General features: G+C 44.8%; 1 protein-coding gene across 2 annotated transcripts in view; it reads right to left on the bottom strand.

The window, feature by feature from the left end:
* Positions 1-12,235: 12,235 nt before the first annotated feature.
* The window catches only part of PPEF1 (protein phosphatase with EF-hand domain 1), a 78,362-nt gene continuing 64,905 nt past the window's right edge, over positions 12,236-25,692 (bottom strand). For both annotated transcript variants that reach the window (XM_088451634.1, XM_088451635.1), the window contains exons 13-16: positions 25,005-25,111; positions 23,828-23,991; positions 18,907-18,991; positions 12,236-13,566 (exon numbers count right to left, since the gene is read on the bottom strand). In XM_088451634.1, the coding sequence (XP_088307760.1) occupies positions 13,367-13,566; positions 18,907-18,991; positions 23,828-23,991; positions 25,005-25,111 (556 nt within the window). In that variant the 3' untranslated portion in view covers positions 12,236-13,366. The remainder of the gene's footprint in view (positions 13,567-18,906; positions 18,992-23,827; positions 23,992-25,004; positions 25,112-25,692) is intronic.

The raw sequence follows: 25,692 nt of genomic DNA on the forward strand, positions 1-25,692 counted from the left end.
TGGACGTACAAGGAATGTCCCTGTGCTATGGACTTCACAGTGCCAGGAGGCCTTTGATCGACTAAAAACCATACTTACTCAAGCACCGCTGTTGGCTTATCCAGATTATGGCCATGCATTCCATCTATATACAGATGCTAGCAATCTGGGTTTAGGAGCAGTCCTTTCACAAGTACAGGAAGGAAGAGAGTGTGTTATCGCTTACGCAAGCAGGAGTCTAAGGCGCACCGAAAGGAATGACTCCAACTACAGTGCCTTTAAATTGGAGCTGCTGGCACTTGTTTGGGCGGTCACGGAGAAATTTGAAAATTACTTGCTAGCCACTCCCTTCATCGCATTCACTGATTGCAGCCCGTTAGCGCATTTATCCACAGCTCAATTAGGAGCCCTGGAACAGCAGTGGGTTTCAAGGTTGGCTAACTTCCCAATTGACATTCGATACAAAAGTGGACGAAGTAATAACAATGCTGATGCCCTATCCAGAATACCATCTAATGCGGAAACACCGGAAGTGGAAGATGGGGAAGAAGACGTTGAGATGCCCACCTTTAGAAAAAACCAAGCCCATATAAAACAAAATACCATCGTGTCGGTGGAAACTGAAGTGGACCCTGCAATAGACAATAGGGATGGTTTTTGGCAACAATTACAGGGGAATAGTCCCATCCTCCAGCAACTAAAGATCCTGATGCAAAACCGTACTTACCTGTCCAGGTTGGAACGACAAAATACCCCTTTGGAATTGCTGAAACTATGGGGACAATGAAATAGACTGGCTATGAGGCATAACCTCCTTATTCGGACCAGCATCGATCCTATAACTCACTTGCAAAACATTCAGATCGTTGTCCCCAGAGCGGAAATTGACTCGGTGCTGCAGGCCTATCATGATAACTCTGGACACTTCGGTTATCAGAAAACCTAAACGAGTATAAGGAAACGTTGTTACTGGATTAATATGCGCCAAGACATTGAAAAGTGGTGCAATAAATGTGTTCCTTGCGCCCTGAAGCGAGGAACAACTACGTCACAGAGAGCTCCTTTACACCCTATAGTTACCTGTCGTCCTTTGAAAATGGTCACCATCGATCACGTCAAGTTGGAAAGAAGTCGCACCGGATATCAGTATGCCCTTACCATAGTGGACCATTACACCAAGTACGCAGTCATTTTGCCTGTTCGGGACATTACTGCAAAAACCACTGCAGAGATATTTTGGAGAGCTTTTGTACGTCCTTACGGCTATCCAAAGAAAATCCTTACAGATCAGGGTTCAGCCTTTGAGTCTCACCTTTTCCAAGAACTATGTAAATTGTATGGGTGTGAGAAGTTAAGAACCACTGCCTATCACCCACAAGGAAATGGCATTTGTGAGCGAATGAACCGAACAATCAATCTACTCCGAGCCATTCCTCTACCACAACGAAATGAGTGGCCCACTTTACTGGCAGAGTTGGTCTATATCTATAACAACACCATTCATCAAACCACTGGATACACTCCCTACTATCTATTATTCGGACGTCAGGGCCAACTGCCTGTAGACGTGCAGCTGGGAATATCCCTGGAAAAGTCACAGGATGAAGATACTCAAAGCGAGTGGATCGCTGAACATCAATGTAGGTTAAAAACAGCCTACGAATTAGTCAATCGACAAACTCAGATAGCCAGGGAACGGCAGGAACGAAATTACAACCGCCAAGCTCAACATAATCCTTTGGCCATTGGATGCAGTATGTGGAAAAGGAAAAATGCACGCACCAGCAAACTGGATCATCAATGGGAGGCTACCCCTTATATAGTAACGGAGCAGCCAAGAGAAGAAGTGGCATTGTATCGAATTCAAAGAGAAAACGATAGCCACAGCCGATTGGTTCATCGGGATCAGCTCAAGCTATGTCATACTCCAGCTGGTAGCTCTCAAAGTTCGAGAGATATACAAATGGAGATGCCCGAGATTCCTAGTACAAAAGGCTCAAACAATCAAATGGACCTTCTTATGAGCATGTATTGGCCTGTTCATAATAATATAGATCTATCGCTAGATGAACAGTGTCATCAAGTTCCAGTCATGCTCGGGGTCGAAACCCCAAACTCAGTCAATGAAAGATCCACAGAGGACACTTCAGTTCCTTTAATTTCCTCAGGATTACGACGTTCAATCAGAAGCACGAGAGGAAAGATGCCACTAAGATATCAATGATACTATCTTGGTTAAGTGTTTTCAAGAAACTATGCCATATTTGTCGTTAGTTGATTGAACTTATTGGGCGTGAGGTTGGAAGAAACCAGCGTGAGGACACGCATGATTCAGTAGGGGGGCATGTGGTACCCCGAATGTTGGGGGTACCCCTAAATACCAATGAATGACCTGTGATACAGTATTCAAAGAGTATATTTATGTTGTTGAATTGGGGATCGGGAAAATGTTTATTATTGACGTGTTGGCTATGTATTATTCAGATGTAAAATGTGGTGCACTTAATGTTAATGCTCTGCCCAGCACTACTCTAATTCCCCTAGAAGTGTGGCCTCTATGACTGACCTAGCCCAGAGGTAATGGTCAGCGCATGAGGCAGGAACCCCTAACTGAACTGCAGGGGGGATCCCTGCATGTTCTCGCGGCAGTGGACAGCTTCCAATAGGGCTATAAATCAGCACAGCACGCGACCCCGGCGAAAGTGGAGTGGCGCGTGCGAAAAGGACCCGGAGGGAGCTGATATATAGGGGACCGCCGAACGACAGTTGGGTGTTCCTGAGGCAGCGGCAACAAGAGGTGGATGTGTGTCAAGGGGCTTACCTGAAGAACAGCTGCGTGTGCGGTCCGCTGACTGTCTGGGCGGCTGGAGCTCCTGAGGCTTCGTCTGCCATAGGAGGAGGTCTGCTCCGGAGTGAGGCGGGAGGTAGAGCTGTCAATCTGACACTATCGGAGGTGGACTGTGGGCGGAGAGTCGCGGTGGCTGGGTCCATCCTCGGAGGTGGAGAAGGGGCGGTAACGCAGCAAGAAGAAACTCCCATCTTCGTGTGGGCAGCACAGGAGAGGTCTGTACCTAAAACAAGCACAAGCACCACCCAATATTACTATTGTGCCCCTCAGCTGCCAGGCTATAGTTACACAAGCGGCTATAACAACATAGACAGCCCGAATTGTTCACCTGACTACCAGGGACAGTATAGCTAACCCTACAGCCCAGAAAGCCAATTGAGAAGAGCAGTCAATGTGTGTTAATAGTGCCTAGACTGAATTATCTACATCCGTTGCCGCCACTGCCTAGAGACCTATCATATGTATCTCCTTAACACTGTCCGCCCCTGCAAGAGCAACTTTTTAGACCAGCAGTGGAGATTAATCAGGAGCTCACCATAAATACAGGGAACTTACCCTTCTTGAACTATACAGGACAGCACCACTGCATTCCTAGTGAGACTCTGCCAAATAGCTACCCCTATACCCTGCAAGGTAATCCACCGCTTAGACAGTGTTACATCCTATATAGCCCGAATATTGCACCCTGTATATAAAAGGGAGAGGACTAAATTAGCCACCGTGCTCATAGTGCAGAACAGGGTTACGAACAGCAACTTTGTTGACAGACAGTATAAAGCAAGAATCCTCCCGTGCCTAATTAAACAAAAAGGCAAATAAAGATAGACAGGATAGGGCAACGGAGATAATCGCAGGAGTTATTCAGTTTCTCAGCGCAAGTCATCTACCTTATTCATGAGATTATAGACTCAGTGGAATAACAATTGTGCACCACCGTTAATAATTTAGCTGGCCAGCCACCTGTAAAGTGAACTATGTTGAACTTTTATTGCCTTATTGCTTTGGATGTTATTAATGTTATTGTATATGAGTATTGATATATTGATTGCATAAGTAAGGATATATGCCTAATGTTCTAAGTTAACTAACTTGATTTACAGATAAGACAGCTGTGAAAACTTCTCTGTTCCAGTGAAATAAAATTATCCAGTGGACCTGTGTCCTTTTACTGCAGTGAACTGTTGTAAATTGTAACATGTTTGTTATTAAGGGATTGTATTAAGACATGCTTTGTTAGGAAGTATATTGTATAATATTGCTTACAACCGTTTATAGTATTAATAAACAAAAGCATTTTAACGCCAATTAGTTGAATATATGTGTGACGATCCATAACTGTGGTTACATCTTAAAGGAGGGAAGTGTCTCAGAAGCACCCACCCTACATTACCACACCAGATCGTGCGTACTAGGGGTGTTGCACCACCACACTTGGCCTCTCCTTGGGGATTTGTGATATCTTCTTAGAACGCACAGTTCTTTGCTGTGCTTTTGCCAGCTTAACTCATTTGATTTTTTTAGCGGGAGGAGGGCTTCCATCGTCATGTGAAGCTGAACCACTAGTCATGAACATACTAGTCATACTAGTATGACACACAATAGTCATAGGGAAAGACCTTAGCTGTTCCTTGCCACTCCGTGTCATAAATGGCATATTGGAAAGTTTATGTTTCTCTTCAGATGATTTAAATGTTTTTTTTAAGGTAATTTTCCTGAACTTTGTCATTTGGGATTGTATGTGGCCTCTACTATGACATTGGGCATCGGCCTTGGCAGACGACGTTGATAGCATGTTATCGTCTATGTCATGACTAGTGGCAGCAGCGTCAGCACTAGGAGGAAGTGGTTCTTGATCTTTCCCGATTTTATTTTTATCGGAGAAAGTTTTCTCCTCCATTTATGTTATATCGATTTGATATATACGTGCGGCTAAGGCGCACACAAACGCAGAAAATATTTTTTTATTTTTGCTGGAGAGTAGTGCACTTTGTGGGTTACACCACCCTTTAAGAAATGAGCCAGCCGGCTCTTTACTTATGGGACACAGGCGCACGCTTGGCGCTGCTCCTTTGTTGATACACATGCAGCCACAGTGCACACAATTCACAAACACAGAAAATATTTTTTTATTTTGTTTGGAGTGTACTTTGGGGGTTACAGCACCCTTTAACGGTCAAGCCAGCCGGCCCTTTACTTATGACACAGGCGCACGCTTGGCACTACTTTGTTGATGCACGTGCGGCTACTGCGCACACAATTCACAAACACAGAAAATATTTTTTTATTTGGTTTGGAGTGTACTTTGGGGGTTACAGCACCCTTTAACGGTCAAGCCAGCTGGCCCTTTACTTATAACACAGGCGCACGCTTGGCACTACTTTGTTGATGCACGTGCTTCTACTGCGCACACAATTCACAAACACAGAAAATAATTTTTTATTTGGTTTGGAGTGTACTTTGGGGGTTACAGCACCCTTTAACGGTCAAGCCAGCTGGCCCTTTACTTATGACACAGGCGCACGCTTGGCACTACTTTGGCCAGCAGGCGCACGCTTGGCACTACTTTGTTGATGCACGTGCGGCTACTGCGCACACAATTCACAAACACAGAAAATATTTTTTTATTTGGTTTGGAGTGTACTTTGGGGGTTACAGCACCCTTTAACGGTCAAGCCAGCTGGCCCTTTACTTATAACACAGGCGCACGCTTGGCACTACTTTGTTGATGCACGTGCGGCTACTGCGCACACAATTCACAAACACAGAAAATAATTTTTTATTTGGTTTGGAGTGTACTTTGGGGGTTACAGCACCCTTTAACGGTCAAGCCAGCTGGCCCTTTACTTATGACACAGGTGCACGCTTGGCACTACTTTGGCCAGCAGGCGCACGCTTGGCACTACTTTGTTGATGCACGTGCGGCTACTGCGCACTCAATTCACAAACACAGAAAATATTTTTTTATTTTGTTTGGAGTGTACTTTGGGGGTTACAGCACCCTTTAACGGTCTAGCCAGCCGGCCCTTTACTTAGGACACAGGCGCACGCTTGGCACTACTTTGTTGATGCACGTGCGGTTACTGCGCACACAATTCACAAACACAGAAAATATTTTTTTATTTTGTTTGGAGTGTACTTTGGGGGTTACAGCACCCTTTAACGGTCAAGCCAGCCGGCCCTTTACTTATGACACAGGCGCACGCTTGGCACTACTTTGTTGATGCACGTGCGGCTACTGCGCACACAATTCACAAACACAGAAAATATTTTTTTATTTGGTTTGGAGTGTACTTTGGTGGTTACAGCACCCTTTAACGGTCAAGCCAGCTGGCCCTTTACTTATGACACAGGCGCACGTTTGGCACTACTTTGTTGATGCATGTGCGGCTACTGCGCACACAATTCACAAACACAGAAAATATTTTTTTATTTGGTTTGGAGTGTACTTTAGGGGTTACAGCACCCTTTAACAGACAAGCCAGCCAGCCCTTTACTTATGGGACACAGGCGCACGCTTGGCGCTGCTCCTTTGTTGATGCACGTGCAGCCACAGTGCACACAATTCACAAACACAGAAAAAATATTTTTTTTTTTAGCACTTGGAGGGAGCACCCCTGACGAACAGAGCAACCCCTGGACAACACTACAGCACCCCTTTAGGACTGGGACACTGCACAGGACTTTGGAGTGGACATAGCCCCTATGGACAACTAACTGCACAACACAGTCCAGCCAGCCCCTATGGACTTTGAAGTAGTGGACACAGCCCCTATGGACAACAGCAGCACAGCGCAGCACAGCACAACACAACACTACACTGCACTACACTACACAGCCCAGCCAGCCCTAACTCCCACCCTCCCTCTTCACTGTCCACAGCCGAGTGAGAAAATGGTGCCGACGCGGGTACCTTATATAGGATCCAAAACCCGCGAGACCCGGAAGGCGTGATGATGACGTTTTGCCTCGATTTCAGATCCGAGTCAGGCGGGAAAAGTCGAGCCTGACTCGGATCGGCCTCGGATCGGGGGGGCTCAGGGGGGTTCGGATTTCAGAAATCCGAACCCACTCGCCCCTAGTTTGAAGTATCACATCCACCATTCACCCAGACAGCAGCAGCACATTGCAGAACCCCAGGCAGCCCTTGCACGGTGCAACTGCTGCAGAGCTTTGCCACTAAAATTAGATTGTGATGAAATTCTATCTTCCAGTGTCAGAATTTTTTTGCTAGGGAGAGAACAACTCCTGTTACTGACACTATAGGAAGTAAGAATTGCTGGATTAAGCCACAAAGTAACTCTGTACATGGACTAGAATTAGCCTGTTTGTAGGACCACATTATAACAGGGTAACATTGTATCACTGAGAACAGGGGTGTATCTAGGTGTCCGAGCGCCCCTGGCAAAGTAATGGACTGGCGCACCCCTCCCCCCATATTTTTAATAATTACACTCTGTCCCCCCAACCAGTCCCCCATGTTTCATCAGCCAGCACCTTTAGGCAGCACCCTTTCTGTCTCCCCAGCCATCCCCCTTCTGTATCTCCAGCCATCCCCCTTCTGTATCTCCAGCCATCCTCTTTCTGTCTCCCCAGCCATTCCCCTTCTGGCTCCACAGCTCCAGCCCCTGGCCCCTCACATCCAGTCCCCGCAGCCCACAAATACTTTCCATCTTCTGTATTTTCTGGCTGTGTCTGAGGCTGGCTCCTCGTGCAGCAATGCAGCGTGCATGACATCATGATGTCACGTGTGCCTTGTCTCAAACCCCCCCAAACTTTATTAGTTTTATGTACCTGGGTGTCTGGCCCTAGACAGCTAGGAGCCAAGGGCATACCCAGGACTCCAGTCCTGGCAGTCCCATCTTGATTCTACCTCCTGGCTGCTGGGCGGCGCCCCCCTTGGCTTGCACCCCTGGCGAGTGCCGTCCTGGCCAAGGGGTAGATACGCCCCTGAGTGAGGATAATGCAATATATCTGTATCAGATCTACCCAAAGGTCAAATAGGGCATAGCAACCATCATCTACAGAGGCAAGGGTGTATCTACCATGGGTGCAGCTGCTATGGGGCCCAGAGCTGAGGGGGGCCCATCTTCCTTGTCAAACTTACATGTGTTATATACATTTTTCACCATTGGGTGATACATAGGGGTCCTTACAAACTTTTCTATGGGGCCTTGAAATACCTAGTTACACCCCTGTACAGAGGGACAAGTCACAGTAACAAGAGGGGAATGGAATTTTGTACAGGAACAGAGCTCCCTGTTATATTAATGTTTTGCAAATCTCTCTTAAAAGAGAGAGGGAGATAGATAAACCCAGAATCTGCAAATTATTTGTAGAGCGGACTCAGAAGATGAATATGGAGAAGATGGATAATTCAGATGGTTGTAGTTTATGGATCCATACGGTAAAATGAATAATTCCAGTTTTGAATGATTTATTGGGCAATTCATTAATTAATCAATAGTAAGTAGTTGATGCTACCTAACATTACTCCTGGACATTTTTATAGGGATGTCAATTCCTATGTGTAAACTCAATAAATTCTTATTGTGAAAACAGAACCTAAATCTGAAATATTAACTGCAGCATCTGCTGTCTAAGGCCTGTGATGATGACAATTCTCAGAGTGGTAGAGTGTGTGTGGGGGGGGGGGGTTTGGGGTGCTGCATGGGGTGGAATCTTACAAAAATATGGCAGCATGCAGTGGGTAATTGTGAATGATTTTCTGAATAAACAGATGCTCTGGTATCCAAATGTACACAACACCATACATTGTACCCTCATGTATAACATTACATTTTATTACATCAGTGCCTGAGGGCCGACCCCCTCCTCTGTATTATACATTGTTACTCTATTAGGTAGTCAGTTACCTAGTGGAGCTGGACCATTGATCAACATGGTGCTTTGTTCGCTTCTATAGAAACTTCACCTTGATTTGCCTAATTGTTAGCCAAACATCTGTGATGGCTAGCCACTCCCCCTCTGGTGGATAACCACACCCCTTAAGTACGGGCCCTTATCATTGCATTTCCCTGGTTGGCCCTTCATGTCCCAGTCCGACACTGCACCTCCCCCAGCAAACACAGAGATCGTATATATATATAATCTAATCTCAAAAAATGATAAACAATAAAAGGATATATAAATATAAACATATCAGTATAATTAAAAATATAAAAAATGTATTTACTTTAATATATATACATATTAGTTATACACCATCAGCTTAATTATTAGCATATCATATACTCACATGAAAAAGTTTTAAATTCCTTCTAAAAAATATATAGCAATCTATCTTGTTTAAAAAATATAAATCCTTGTATTGGACTCAACGTGTCTAGAACTCATAACCTCATGTATCCCAATCAGTTACCTTACCATTACAGTATTACTCTCATCCTAACCCTTAGTGTTATAAATAAAACATTAATAGTTGCTTTATTGACTCTAAATAGATATATATATATATATATATATATATATATATATATATAGGCACTTCTGCGACACATGGTTTAACCTCATAACAATCAAAATACATACCCATTTATATGCATCAGTAGTTAGAAGTAAATATAATTGAAATATAGTGTTGCAATGAGCGTACCGATAAAACATCATTCAGAAAATATATATATAAAGAAAAGTTATTAATCTTTAGTACACATATAATATTAATAAATCAGTTTAGTTATTGATATATAATATACTGCAAAAAATGTTTTTCCTTTAAACAGTATAGCCATCCATCTTATTTAAAAAATATTTAAATCCTTGTATTGGACTAAGTGTGTCTGGAACCCATGACCTCATGTATCCCAGTCAGTTGCTTTACCACTGCACCATTAATCTCATCCTATATCGCAATAATAGATTCTGGGGTAACATCATAAATAGGATAATAATGATAATTCCTTTAATAACTCCAAATTAATTACTTATATATAAAAATAGATATTTTAGCGCTACTGAGGTTGACTATATTACTACATAACAATCAGGTTATATAGCCATTTTTTGTATCAATTATTAATTAAAGTACAATTAGACTATTTTTTTGCGAGTATATTATATATCAATAACTAAATTGATTTATAAATACTTTTATTTATATGAACTGAAGATTAATAACTTTTCTTTATATATATTTTCTGAATGATGTTTTATCGGTACGCTCATTGCAACACTATATTTCAATTATATTTACTTCTAACTACTTATGCATATAAATGGGTATGTATTTTGATTGTTATGAGGTTAAATGATGTGTCCAATACAAGGATTTATATTTTTTAAACAAGATAGATTGCTATATATTTTTTAGAAGGAAGTTAAAACTTTTTTATGTGAGTATATGATATGCTAATAATTAAGCTGATAGTGTATAACTAATATGGATATATATATTAAAGTAAGTTAATTTTTTATTTTTTATATTTTGAATTATGCTACACTGATATGTTTGTATTTATATATCCTTTTATTGTTTATCATTTTTTGAGATTAGAATATATATATATATATATATATATATATATATGATCTCTTTGTTTGCTGGGGGAGGTGGATCCTAACAGGTGTCAATAATTTATTTGGTTGTTGCACCAATGAGACTGAGTTGTTCACATATACAAAGAAGTCCATGTGGAGTTTGTATTCACTGTTAGATAAAGCCCCAGACCTGTGGAGCGAAACACATCAGAGGACTTTCTTTGGACCCGTTAGGGACAACCTAAATCCATTTGAGCACCTGCTCTATTACAGCAACCCGAGACGCGAGACCCGCGATCCCGGTGGACACACGCTGACAGTCGGAGTAGAGGCCAGGATCGAGATGCGGCTGGAACAACATCATCTATTAGCAAGCTAGCCGCTTTACTCCTGTCTCTCCGGGTGCAATAGCCTCCGACATCTGTACGTTTTCACACTCACTTGGATGTGGATTTAATAACTTGTAAATGAACCACCCATGATACTGTCTCCCAGGATATGAAGCTCTACGGAGCATGTCATGATTGAACTGAAGTAATTTTAATCCCTGGTGAGATCATCGGATACTTAATTGCGGGTGTGGATTTTTAAGGAATTAACCACAATTTTCAATTTGGAGGACTACAATTGCTTATATAATAATATATTTCTTTGGATCCACCTTCTCTAGCAAACCTTTTTAATGTATTGATATATGTTCAATTAATTTTCTAATGATTTAATTTTTGGGATTGTTCTTTGTATATTGTGTTTTTATATTGACCGGTCAACTGAAATAATACTGGCAAAAATATAAAATATAGTTTTTGTGTTAGTTGTGTTTCATTCACATTGATCTTCTTGGAGTATAACATTTATTAGGGCAGAGATCTTTACTTTTTATATTTCTAGATACAACTGGTTTCCAGGTATATTTGTGAGCTGCCACAAGCACATCAGATTTTTTCTGCTGCTTATTTATGTGATCAATATGATGACCTATATCTTGTTATAATTTGGATAAACATTACATTTACAATTATATAAATAGCGCTGGATTTTGTGTCTTCTCTAAAAACACTGAAGCAGCAAACTTTGTGAACAATACTTGTGTCATTCTCAAGACTTTTGGCCATGGCTCTACAATTGCAATCCAAAAGATACATTCATTTTAGCTAAAACTTTGTTACAAAATGTATCTATTTTCCTGAATTCCCAGAAATTGTGATGGAAGAATGCATTTTCCCTAAGACACTCCGGACAGCGTCCAGTTTCATCTGAGACAAATTGTGTCCGCCTGAGATATGTACATAGGTCCTATTTCTAAAACTTTAATATGACCCTCTGGGAGGAAAGCTGAGTCATTTGTATATGCTTTTAATATGGAAGGGGATTGTATTACAAGGAGAGACAGACAGGCTGAAATCCCGACAGGCTGAGGTAAGTACGCTAACCCTCTCCTCTCCCCCCCAAACCCGCCTTTAGGGGTGCCTAACCCTAACCTCCCCCCTAGTGCCTAACCCTAAACTCCCCCCGTTAGTGCCTAAACCTAACCCTCCCTCCCCGCTCCCTAAATCTAACCCTCCTGGGGGGGTGCCTAACCCTAACCTCCCCCCGGGGGTGCCTAACCTTAACCCCCCCCTTCCCCTAGCCTAACCCTAACCCTCCCTGGGGGTGCCTAACCGTAAGTCCTCCTGGGGTGCCCTAAACCTAACCCTCCCCCACCTGCGGCTAAGAGAATGGGCACCCGTACTTACCTCGATCGGGCCCGCAGTGTTCTGTTTTCCAGCGTCGGTATTATGACAGGCGTCGGTATCTTCACACCTGTCATAACTCCTTAGCCGGCATTCTGGCATCGGGATTGTAACCGGCGGCTGCAAGGCATATAACTACATCCCTTTAATTTGTGTAATTTTTTAATGGTTCAGTGACATAACAAGAATTTATCTTGTTTAAACAAATATACGAACACTTCTCAAAATTGCCTCATTACATGTATAAGGTACTCCATAATGATTCCTAATGGCGCTCTAATATTTCCTCACTAATTCCAAAAAATTAAGAAACCCCCAAACAGCATTATTTGTATGAGTTTAAATTTAATGACAATAATGATTATTATTTATTTTTGTATAGTATATCTTGCTTAAGAAAACATTGTACACTTTTCTTTGGGAAGCAGTTCCATCTCATGTTTTACAAAGAGTATGGGGGCTTACTAAAAAGGCATTTGCCCATTGACAATTTATTCCATAAAGTGCCTGCACATATTATACCCCTAGATATATAGTTCATATATTGGGGCAAAACCTGTATCCTCATTGAAAAGGTGCTATCTAGTATGTGCTATATATCTATAGCAGATATTCGTATATAGAATAGAATATCCCACTTGTTTAAACATACAGAATATTACTTTCCCTTCCAGATCCGCTTAAACAACATAAATGATTTTTTTTTTAAATGCTTTTACATACCAACCATTATTTAAAAAAAAGTCAGGGCAATATAAGCCCCACCTCTATATGTCCAGGCCACACCCTAACCTGACCAAAACACACCCCAGATACACCAAACCACACCCACATACTCACAAAACCCTTCCCACATTTGTATAGGTCGCTTCCCTTTCTAGGTTGTAGTTACTTGATTGCATTAAGGATGAGACCTGATCCATCTCTAGACTGTATGACAGCTCTGTATAACTACGTAAATAGTCTCGGTTTCTGAACAGCATAATTAATACAGGTTATGTACCAATAGCAATTATTCTAGGCCCATTCCAAAAGTTTGAAGCGATAGTAAATAATCAAATATTAATTATAGGAGAGTTCACACAGTCATTTGGTCAAGGTCCAAGTTCATTCACTGTCTGCTGCTCCTCTATTATACATGTCACCTTTTCTTCATAACACGTCTGACAGGCATTGTTAGCCTGTGCTGCTGGCAGTATCTGCTTCATGCAAAATTAAATTAACTGTAAAATTAAAGCACGTGTCTTTAGGTGGTCTTCATTGTGAGAACATTTCTCCAAAGAGACCCATTTATCAGACCCAAATTCATTCAACTTCTTTTACTATCCTTCCTTTCAAACTTATGCACCACACGAAAGGCTTCCAAGAACTCATTGAAGTCAATACTGCCATCCTTGTTGGAGTCTATGCTATGGGCCAAGTCATCTATAGTTGAATCATCTATACTGATGTGAAGATGGGAGCTGAAAAGCCTCCAAGTCTGATGAAACTCTTCAATAGAAATTAAACCTAAATGAAACATAAAATTAGGTTATATTAAAAAACAATTATCAAGTGAAGAAAACACACACACCCGCACGCACGCACGCACGCACGCACGCACGCACGCACGCACACGTTAACCCTAAATCCTTACCCCCTTGTCAGAACAACCACACACACCAGGATAGACTAGCTCCCAATGCATTTATGTTATTATGTTCCTGTAATGGCAGCCTGAAGAATCTGGAATGACGATTGTTATGCAAGGCTGTCAGACAGAGGAGGTGGCTCAGAGGTGGACGTAGTTGCAGTAGTGGTTGCATCTTTCGGTGCAGCAGCTACTTTGTCTTTATGGTAATGCCGTGGGCGATAGGTGTCCTATTGAGGCGCCCACCAGCTACACGATTTTGTCGATGTGAGTATTAAGACGCACCATTGGCACACCATCAGCCAGTCCATCAAACATTGCATCTGCTGGTGTCAGTGCAACTACATCTTTAGATGGAGCTGTGACACTGACACGCCCGCGACTGACAACCCCCCAGTTGCAACCCAGAAATGCCCATCCAAAATTGCATGGATTTCCATGCTGTTTGATCTGCATCTGTGTGTGGTACCCAGTGCGGCACAGACGCATGTGCAGAGGGAATTCATCGGACACTTGCGCCAGTGGTGTAATATGGCTTTATAACAACCTGTGCGGCTGGCAGCTACATACAGGGGACTGGAGCACAGTGCAGTCAGGCTCAGCACTGCAGTGCAGTGGGGTCTGAGGAGCATGTGCTGAGCTCTGATTGGAGGAGCCCATCACATGCTCCTCTGACCTGGAGTTTAGCAGCAGCGCAGCCTCATCATGGGTGTGACTGTGACTGATTGTGAGGCTGTGTGACTGCTCCTGTGCCTGCTGCCTGAGGATGCTGCTGGTGAGTGCACTGTGTGGGCACTCCAGGTGGCATAATGTGTGGGCACTCCAGGTGGCATAATGTGTGGGCCCTACAATGTGGCATAATGTATGGGGACTACAGTGAGGCATAATGTTGGGGCACTACAATGTGACATAATTATGGGCACTACAGTGTAGCATAATGTGCAGGCACTCCAGGTGGCATATGTGGGCACTACTGTGGTATAATGTGTGGGGACTACAGTGTGGCAAAATGTTTGGGCACTACAGTTTAACATAAAGTGTGGACACTACTGGTGGCATAATCTGTGGATACTACAGTGACATAAAGTGTGGCCACTACAGGTGGCATAATGGGTGTGCGCTACAGTGTGGCATAAAGTGTGGGTACTACAGTGTGGCATAATGTGTGGGTACTACAGTGTGGCATAATGTGTGGGCACTACAGCGTAGCATAATGTTTGGGGCAATACAGGTAGCATAATATATGAGCACTACAGTGAGGTATAATGTGTGGGGAGTACAGTGTGGCATAATGTTTCGGCACTACAGTTAGACAAAGTGTGAGCACTACAGTGTGGCATAATGTGTGGGCACTACAGGTGGCATAATGTGTGGGCACTACAGGTGGCATAATGTGTGGGCACTACAGTGTGGCATAATGCATGGGCACTACAGTGCGGCATAATGTGGGGGCACTACAGGTGGCATAATGTGTGGGTACTACAGTGAGGCATAATGTGTGGGTACTACAGTGAGGCATAATGTTGGGGCACTACAATGTGACATAATTGGGGGCACTACAGTGTAGCATAATGGTGGGCACTACAGGTGGCATAATGGGTGGACACTATAGTGTGACATAATGTGGGGGGCACTACAGTGTGGCATAATGTGTCGGGCACCCACTGCATCTCCCAGTCACCTCTTCCTATAACCCTATCCCTGTCATGCACTGCCTCTCCCCTCTCTCTGTCACACACTGCCTGTCATCCTCTCCCTGTCACCAGTGGCGTAAGTTCATCCCAGACACCCGGGGGCAAGTTATAATTTTGTGCCCCTCCGTCACAGCCTCTGACACTGTAATGTAGCAATTCGCATGCAGACAGGCTATAGACGAAGGCAGCAGCTGATGGTCTGACATGGAGCTCGCCACTAATGTATGGTGGCTTCTCAGGTGCCATAACTGTACACTCTGGGTACATAGTTACAGCCCTAAGTGGGGTGAATATGTTGTGGACAATGGAGGAGGTGCCCCTTCAGAGCTGGAGCCCGGCGGCAGGCGCCTCCATTGTCTACCATAGTTCTGCCCTGCCTGTCACGCTCTGCCTGTCATCTACTGCCCCTCCCTCTCCCTGTCACCCACTGCCTGTCACCTCTCCCAGTCACCTTCTCACCCACTGCTTTTTCCTGTCACCTCTCTATATCACTCTCTCCCTGTCACCCACTGCCTATCCCCTCTCCCTTTCACCGACTGCCTGTCAACTATCCATGTCATCCTCTCCTCCTCTCTGTAACCCACTGCTTCTCTCTGTCACCTCTCACCCTCTCCCTTGTCACCCACTTCCTCTTCCCTCTCCCTGTCACCCAATACCAGTCACCTCTCCCTGTCACCCACTGCTTCTCCCTTTAACCCACAGCCCGTCACCTCTCCCTATCACCCTTTCCCTGTCACCCACTGCCTCTTCCCTCTCCGTCCAGGGCTGGATTAACAGGGGGGGCACAGGGGCGGTCGAGCCCCCACATGTAAAGAGCCCCCACACCCATCTGGGTTAAAGTGGGCCAGAGCAGACGGAACCAGTTCTGTCTCCTTCGGCCAACCTTAGCCTGGTTCCGCAGGGAGTCTCTATTTGGCGGGCGCCCGGTGATACTTTGTAACCAGCGGGCGCCCGGCTCCCTCCCCGCAGCGGCATCCGGAGCTGGAGGCTGGAGTTCACTCCTGAGCTCCGGCTCCCACAGTGCACTATGCGAGAGACATCATGAGTGCAGAGGAGCAGCCGAGCAGACTGGAGTCGGACGGCAGTGGACGAGGAAGCGGGGCTTAAGGTAAGTATTCTTTTTTTTCTTTTGTTTTGTGCTTCACTACTGGGGGCAATAATCGGGGGACATTACTACTGGGGGCGATACTCGGGGGCAATACTCTACTACTTGGGGCATTACTGCAGGGAGCATTACTATTGAGGGCAATACAACAGGGGGCATAACTACTTGGACAAGACTACAGAGGGCACTAGTAATGGAGGTATTGCATGGGGGCACTGCATAAGGGGCACTACTACTGGGTGCACTGCATACGGGACACTACCACTGTGGGCACTAACACTACTGTGGACTCTGCATAAGGTCCCCATTGCGCATACCCCTTGTTCATCCAAATTTAATAGGGGCCCCCACATATTTGTTGCCCAGGGGCCCCCACAGACCTTATTCCGGCCCTGTCTCCGCCACCCACTGCCTGTCACTTCTCCCTATCACCCTTTCCCTGTCACCCACTGCCTCTTCCCTCTCCTTGTCACCCACTGCCTGTTATTTCTCCCTGTCACCCACTGCTTCTCCCTGTCACCCTCTCCTTGTCACCTTCTTGCCTCCCTTTGTCTACCTCTTACCTCTCCCTGTGACCCTCTACCTCTCCCTGTCACCCACTGCACTTTGAACTTGAAGTAGGGTGGAGGGGGGCCCAAAGCACATTTTTGCACCTGGGCCCACCACTAACAAGTTCTGCCACTGGTGCTGCCAGCTGAAAAAGGTAATAGTTAACCAATAATAAAAGTAGTAAGAGGTTTTGTCTGTAAAAGGGCACACGATAATTACAGTATATTTGTTCAAATAAAAACTTAGCGTTCATTTTTTTTTTAACAAATATAATTATTGTGCCCCTTTTACAGGCAAAACCTCTTACTACTTGTATTAATGGACAAATATATGTAAGACAGTAAATACTTAGCAGATTCAATAGGGTATATTTACTAAAGTGAGAGTATTTAGAAGTGGAAATGTTGCCCATAGCAACCAATCAGATTATACTTAATATTTAACTAGCACCTTCTAGATGATAACAGCTAGAATCTGATTGGTTGCTGTGGGCAACATCTCCACTTCTAAAAACTCTCACTTTAGTAAATTTACCCCAATGAATGGAAGCTCAGTAACACAATACAATTTGTTTAAGTTTTTTTTACTAGAAATAGATTACCATTGCATATAGGGCCTGATTCAGCAAGGATCGCAAGATTGCACACACACGCACCCGGCCGCTGCAAATTTATGCAAATGAATGCGATCGCAGCACTGTACCAAGACGCCCACCACTGTATGAAGCCGTCCACTTCCCAGTACTTACATCCGCATTACCTTTGCAAGTCTGCAAAAACATTGGCAACATCGAGTAACATCGGACCCATATGGACAGTTGTAGTTGAGCTGACCTCACTCACAAACTGCTAAACTTCCCATCGGTATCTAGAGCACAGGCTGCGTATGCCGTCGCAGGGGCTTACTTATGTATGCCCCTGTAACGGCGTTCAAATGCACTGGAACGCCTGCGTCCACCCCCCGTCACCACCCACAAATGGTACTTTCTGTCAATCACTCTGCGATGGGTCTGCGTAGACACTGCGATCACTGGGGGTAATTCAGACCCGCTCGCGAGTGCTGAGCTCTCGCAAGCGGGTCGATGTTGGCCCAGTGCACATGCGCATGACGGAGGTGGCTCCGTTGTGCGCATGCATGAGACCCGGATAGCGACGGACAAGCCGTCGCTCCGGGTCTCGCTACAAAGGGGGCGTGCTGTCGATGGTGAGTGACAGCATGCCCCCTTTGGTGGCCATGCTGGGGCTGCCCTGACGGAGGCGTTCCCATGGGAACGCCTACCGTCTGGGGCCGGCCCCACTGACATCACAAGTGATGTCAGTGGGAATGCTCTCGGCTCTGACAGAGCCGAAACCACTCCAGGGCTTGCGGCAACGAGACCCTACCACAAGGGTCTCGTCGCAAGCCGAATGGTCGCGATGGTCTTGACCATCGCGACCGTCTTCCTGGCCGCTCGCTATAGCTGTGGGTGGTCACCCACAGCTATACGAGCGGCCAGGAGGCCGCTCTAAAAATGAAGAAGGACGGCCTGATTCAGAGCGAGCGTTCTGTAAGAGCGTCCGGCTCTGAATCAGGGCCACAGTTCCAATTGCAGTGGAGTGTTTGTGCACGCCTGAGACTTTGACGCATACGCAGTGAATAACAATTGGCCGTCTGCGTACGCAATTGCATCTGCAATCCTTGTTGAATCAGACCTATAGTAATTTTTATTCAGGAATGTAATTAATAATAGTAAGAAAAATAATAATAATACTAGTAATAATAATAATTCTACTCTTTGTCATCTGTCATACTTACAGTTTCCAAGAGTTCTCTACAATAATGACTTTTTGACTTTTAACAAAGCGGATCTCTAAACTAAGTAACCCATTTACCTGAGTGATCCTTGTCAATTATATTGAATATGATCTCCAGGTCTGCCCTATATCTATATAATGTTTCTACCAAACTTGGTTGAACCTAGTGAGAAAGAGAACGTACATTAAGATGATGTCATTTATTTTTTTTAAAAACTGATAACAGTATTAAACATACAGCAAAATATACTTACATGAGTGAATTATACATTCTATAAAGCATAGATGCTGAACCAAAGACAAAATCTTTAATTTGACATTTCTAACCAGCTTCCTAAATAGTATAATAATGTTTAAGGACAAATATTATTAGTATAGGGGTGGCCATCGACTGTCGATGGCTAGCAACCATCTATGGTGTGATGGTGAGTGGTTTCACCATTGACGGGTTGCCACCAATGGTAAAACCCAGCCGTGCATTAAACATGAGCAGACACAGTCTAGGCACGAACATAGCCTAACCATCAATGGTGGTTAATTAACGATGGTGAAAATCCATCAACCTTTGATGGCAGAGATGTCAATGGTCATCACTATAATCCCTTGTAAATATGTTGCTTGGCACCATATAAATAATCATTTGTTTATTTATTTATTTTTTATCAGTCACAGCCCCAGTTGGGATTATCATTTAATTCCATACCAGAGGTACACCCAAACTTGGGTCAATTTAGTCTGAAGCACATTAATTTGTGCTCTACACAAAGGAACCCAGAGCACAGAGAGGAACCCAGAGCACACAGAGAAAACTCATGAAAACACAGGGAGAATCTCTCTAGCTCCGGAGCTCACTACAAAAGGGCCGGCTGTCGATGTTGATCGACAGCTCGGCCCGTTTTGTAGGCGGGGCGGGGGGGGGTGGTTTCACAAACGGAGGCGTTTAGGAAACCACGTTAAGGAACGCCTACCGTTTTGTGGGCAGCCGCACTGACATCAGCAGTGATGTCAGTGGGGAGCTTCCTGCTCGATCAGAGCAGGAAGCTCCCTGGGGCCTGCGGTTGCCGAGACCCAACCTTAGGGTCTCGTCGCAAGCCCCGATGGTTGCGATGGTCTTGACCATCGCGAATATCAACCTGGTCGGTCGCTGAGCTGTGGGTGGTAACACACAGCTTAGCTAGCGACCAGGAGGCCGCACTACAAAAAGCAAGCAGCCGCCCTCATTCAGAGCGAGCAGTCGCTTCTTGCGACCGCCTCTGAATGAGGGCCAGTATCCCTTAACATTGCCAGAAAATGGGAAAAAATGGGGAAAAAATACAAAAGTGGAAACACTGCTGCAATCCAGGAAAAACGGGACCCAACCCAAAAAAGTGGAAACACTGAGCTACTGGCACAACTTGGTCACAATATACCCTTGCTGACATTCTGCTTCTAGCCTCCCACTTTGATAAGCTCACACTATGTTCTGCCTCTGGGCATGATTCTTATATGGACAGGATTGCAGAGTTGCACACAAGGGGCTGTGCAATTCCGTCCATCTCATATGCAAAGTAGCAGGAAGTGTCTGCAGGAAACAGACACCTCCTTGCTGCATCTGCGATCCCAGCACTGCGACCAAGGTTGCAGCCTGGGATCACCATCGCAACCAGTTGCTCCTTTGGCCAGGCTGCGGTAGCTGAAGCTTACCACAGCCTGGCCGGTTCCTGGCAGCTGTGAAACCAGCAAATTTTCCTCCACCGACGTAGACCCTGGCCTTGTCACTCCCGGAACTACCCTATTTCCGGAAACTGTGGCCAGCCACACCTCCACTCCGCCCCCACATGCCGCAACATGTCAAGAGGGGAGGGGGGCCTGTGAAAAATATTTGCTATGGAGCCCCCATAGGTCTTGCTACGCCACAGCCCCTGTGTTGTTTTCTGGTAAGACTTGTATGCACCTCTCTTAGGAGAAGTATATTTGGCCTTTATAATGGCACATGCTAATAATGTAACCCTCAGTATATTACTAACTAAGGGCCTGATTCAGATTTGGGAATAGAGTGAGAGAGCGCAAGTAACTGTGAACCTGGACAAACCATGTTGCAGTGCAAGGGGTACAAATACATACATTATTCTGCATGCAGGGTAAATACTGGTTGGTTTTGCATGTAGCCCACAAATGATGGTCAGCTTTATTTTTACACTGCAATTTAGATGACAGTTTGGACACACCCCTCCCAAATCTAACTCTCTCTGCACATGTTACATCTGCCCCACCAGCAGTGCAACATGGTTTTACCAAGATGTACAGTTACTTGCTATGGGCTCTATTTATTAACATTATTTTTACTAAAATAAAGTGAAAAAGGGTGTTTTCACACCCTTATTAACATTATTTTAGTTTCACCTGTAGTTACTATAGGGCAGTTGGAGTAGAATTAGTAAAATTCTATTCCAACCCCTAGTATCACTTATTTTTAGTAAAGCAGATCGCATTTCCCATAATTGTAATGGGAAATGTAATCTGACCATAGTTACTAAAAATAAATTGTAAAAAAATACCGGGGGAAGCCCTGTGATAATAACGCCACCTGGAGGTGGCGTTATACAGGGTCTTCCCCGGTTACCGGGCTCCCACTCTGCTCTAAAGGGGAGAGCAGAGGCGGGAGCCGGTACCAGTAATCAGCTATGTGGTCTAAATAGACCGCAAGCTGATTGCTGTAAAAAAAAGAAAAAAAAAAATGAAACTTTTTTTTTTTACTTACCTGACTCCAGGGACCGGTGATCGGGCCTCCGGTGATGGCTCCTCTCCGGTCAGCTGGTCTCCCACAGTGCACTGCTGCCCGATCACCTGATGACCGGGCAGCAGTGCGCTGTGGGAGACCAGTGCAGTATGGGAGATCACCTGATCGGGAAGCCCGGAGAAGATCACCAGAGGCCAGGAGGATGCAGGTAAGTGTAATAAAGGGAGGGGGGGTCGCGGGGGTCCGCAATCATGGGGGCGGGGCTTAGCGCCGGTGGGGGGCAGCAGCAACGGTGGGTCGGCGCATGCGCAGGCTCTTAGTCGCGGTATTTTTTCCGAAAATACCGCGACTAGAGTGCGGATGGGATCCGCAGGGACAGAGCTTTATCGCAAGCTCTGTCCCTGCAAGGGATTTATAGTAAATCCCTGTGATATTGCTGGAATTCGCAATACGAATTCACTCGGTAATATCACACTACAATCCGCATTCAATATGCGGATTGTAGTAAATAGAGCCCTATATCTTACTCTATTCCCAAAGCTGAATCAGGACCTAACACTAGCACTATAACCTGGGCTGGTTTCCACAAAAGCTGAGGGACAATGGGTGTGGCATCCCCCAGAAAAAGAAGTAACCAATACTATGCTTTTACAGGCTGGGCTGGTCACACTATAACAGGGAGACTTACAGTGTGGTGTCCCTCTGCAAAAATATTAACAAATCCCATCCCATGCAGCACAGAACTGAAGCCCATACAGCAGGGGTGGGGAACCTTTTTTCTGCCGAGGGCCATTTTGATATATATAACATTATTCGCGGGTCCGGTGCAGGCCACTCCCCATCCATGTGACATAACATGGGGCGGGACCACAATCGCCGGTGATTACAGCAATGCCCAGAGCATCCTGAGGATACTCCGGGGAGCTGTAAGGGCAGCGGTGTGACGTCTGAAGCTTTCTAAGGACGCTCCAGGCGACACTGCTGCATAGATTCTGGCTGCAGGGTGCCATTCTAGGCACCCTGTTAGCCAGATGAGGCTAGCAGAAAAAAGCTCAGAGGGCCAGACCAAAATTATTCTGCGGGCCTTATACGGCCCCCGGGCCTGAGGTTCCCCATTCCTGCCATACGGTTATCTTCCCACTACCAGGTTACTCAATTAACGGTAAGTTAAGCAGTTGGGAAACTGGCTGCCTTAATACTGACAAACGGCTTCCCGGCTGCTTTATCCCGGCGTGGGATAAATGACCGGCGTCTATATCTAGACGCCTGTCATTTACCCGACGCCGGGAGACCGGCGCCCGGCATCCCGATCGAAGGGATGCCGGGCGCCGCGAGCGGACAGCCGTGAGGGGGGGAGGGTTTGGTTTAGTGCACCCGGGGGGGACTTAGGGTTAGGCATCCCCCCGGGAGGGCTAGGATTAGGCTAGGGGAAGGGGGGGTTATGGTTAGGCACCCCCAGGGTGAGGTTAGGGTTAGGCACCCCTCCCCGGGGGACTTAGGTTTAGGCAGCGGCGAAGGGGGGGTTAGGGTTAGGCACTTAGAGGGGGGATTAGGGTTAGGCACTTGGGGGGGGGGGGGAGGTTAGGGTTAGGCACCCCTAAGGAGGGTTAGAGGTTAGGGGGGTAGGTTAGTTTATACTTAACTTAGGGAGAATCAGGATTTCCAGGGCTGTCGGGCTTCCGCTGCCGGCTCTGCTGATCTGTCGGGCTGTCGCTGCCGGGAATCGAACTGTCGGCTATGCGGCAGCCGGGATTCCGTACCGATTCCCAATTGACTGGGAGATGAATAAGCACTATGCCAATAACAAGGGTTAGCGAAAGGCTTACCTTTAGGTTTAGCGTTAGCACAGAATGACAGGAAAAATAGTATGTCGGTATTCTAACAATGTCGACACAACAACATATTGGATATCGACATCGTCAATGTCAACATTCTGAACACGTTGGCATGTTCCATTTCGACATTACAACCATGTCGATATTCTCATGTCAACATTGCGATTGTCAAATATATGTATACCAAACCCATTTAGAGTGTTACCTCCCACATGACAATACAGTTTCCTGACTGGCTAAAAATGATCAGGTGATATTACAAAGACCAATTTCAGTTAATTCTGATTTGTACTTTTATTGATCTACAGTATATGTGTAATATTAGTAAACTTATTATTTAATTGAAAAAGCCGGAAATAGGGGCATATGGCATAGTATCATTTTTGCTGTAATTTATTTAATCAACTAATTTTCTCTCGTCAGATGAAGAAATAAACGCACTTACTTCTTTAATGGGATTTTCCATTTGAAGATCTTCAAAACACGAAATATAGTCTACATTCCCATTAGAAGCCAGCCGCGCAAGTCTTGCACGCAACGTCCTCCAAGGTAGCCCTAGATGAAGAACAGTCTCCACTGCTAATGCCCAATCACTGATGGAGACTTGTCCTGTTGAATGTATAATTATTAAAATATGATGGTAATATGGTTCCTTTACCAGACAAACCACCCAGATGTGCCTCTTGTCCAGATAAATACTATCTGCTTTCACTAACTCTCCTCCTGGGAGTGCTGAGACACCACAATGGAACACAAAAGCTGGCACAAAGAATAAAGCATGAGCAATAATATAAAGAATGAAAATCCTTCTCTCATGCTGGGCTTATTGTAAATGACCCCAATAACCATGGCATGAATAGAATATATACAAACATATAAACAGCAAATACACATAGTAGTATATGTTTAGGTCCTCTAGTAATGTAAGAAAACTACATGTACATAAACATTTTTCCTGCCATTTGTCCTCCGCTACAGATTTTGATAGATAGGTGATGCACAACTGGCACTATGAATAGACACACCGAACAGTTACCTAAGGAGCCAATGGTTAGGGGGCACCTAGAGCATGAATGATGCTGTAATGTCCCCGATGCAACCTCACATGGATCACCAGACAAACTCCACGTGAAGCTGATGGGCTGTGTATGTGGCGCTCCATTATGATTTCACAGCCAATCGCTATACCGCCATCCAGCTTGCGGGGCCTGAGGTGATTGATAAAGTTAACATTTCTACTGAATGTGGTTAAAACGGGTGTGGTATAACATGTCGCCTGTCAGAATGTCAACAATGATATTTTAGCCTAACCCTTACTGTATACCTAATCCTAAATTCATGTGTAGACATTCTGACTGTCGACAGTATGTCAGTGTCAACAATGTGACTGTCGGCATTATGTCAGTGTTAAATTTTTACATTCTGAACAGGTGGACTTCCTGTATGTCCACATTCAGGCCATATCGACATTGTCGAAATTTTGAATGTCCACATCCTGACAATTGCTGCCAATTACTGTACCGGGTGTATAATTTTATTTCTGTCACACAGGTATTGTCCTAAGCCAGTAGTAATGTTGCATGACATAGAATTGGATGTGCACGGAGAAAGTAAAATGTTACCTGTTCCTTTAGGATCACGCTCTTTAAATGCTTTTATAAGGTCAGAGCGACGGGCAAAAAATTGTTCACGCAGCGCTCTAAGAGCTGAGTCTTCCACAGCACTTACCCTGCAAAGCAGAAATAAAATGTAGAAAATGTATTACATTTTTGTATAAATATATTTATTACAGCTTTAATAAAATGTTCATATTTTAAATTAATATTTTTAGCTGTGTATTGAATACACTGAACCATCCACTTGAAATTGATGTTTTGTTATGATCTACGCTAACGTATCAGTTCATTTGATTCTACATTCATATCTCTAAATAAAATATTTGAATTTTAGCCATAGAGGGGTCTATTTACTAAGCTGTGTTAGGAGATAAAGTGAACTGTGATAAGGTACCAGCCAATCAGCTCCTAACTACCATGTCACAGGCTGTGTTTGAAAAATGGCAGTTAGGAGCTGATTGGCTGGTATCTTATCACCATTCACTTTATCTCCTAACACAGCGTAGTAAATAGACTTCATAGCAGTGGCGGATCTAGACTTTACTTTTAGGGGGGAGTGATTTAAGAATACCGACTCCTCCCCTCTCTATTCATTACAAAGGCTCCCCCCAACCCATCATGTGCACCAGACCCTCCCTCCCAACCCCACTGATATACCTCACAAAGGCAGACTGACAGCACACTTCTGAAAAAG

This window comes from Taudactylus pleione, unplaced genomic scaffold (assembly GCF_031769625.1).
Source record: "Taudactylus pleione unplaced genomic scaffold, aTauple2 ptg000026l, whole genome shotgun sequence".
Classification (NCBI taxonomy): Eukaryota; Metazoa; Chordata; class Amphibia; order Anura; family Myobatrachidae; genus Taudactylus; species Taudactylus pleione.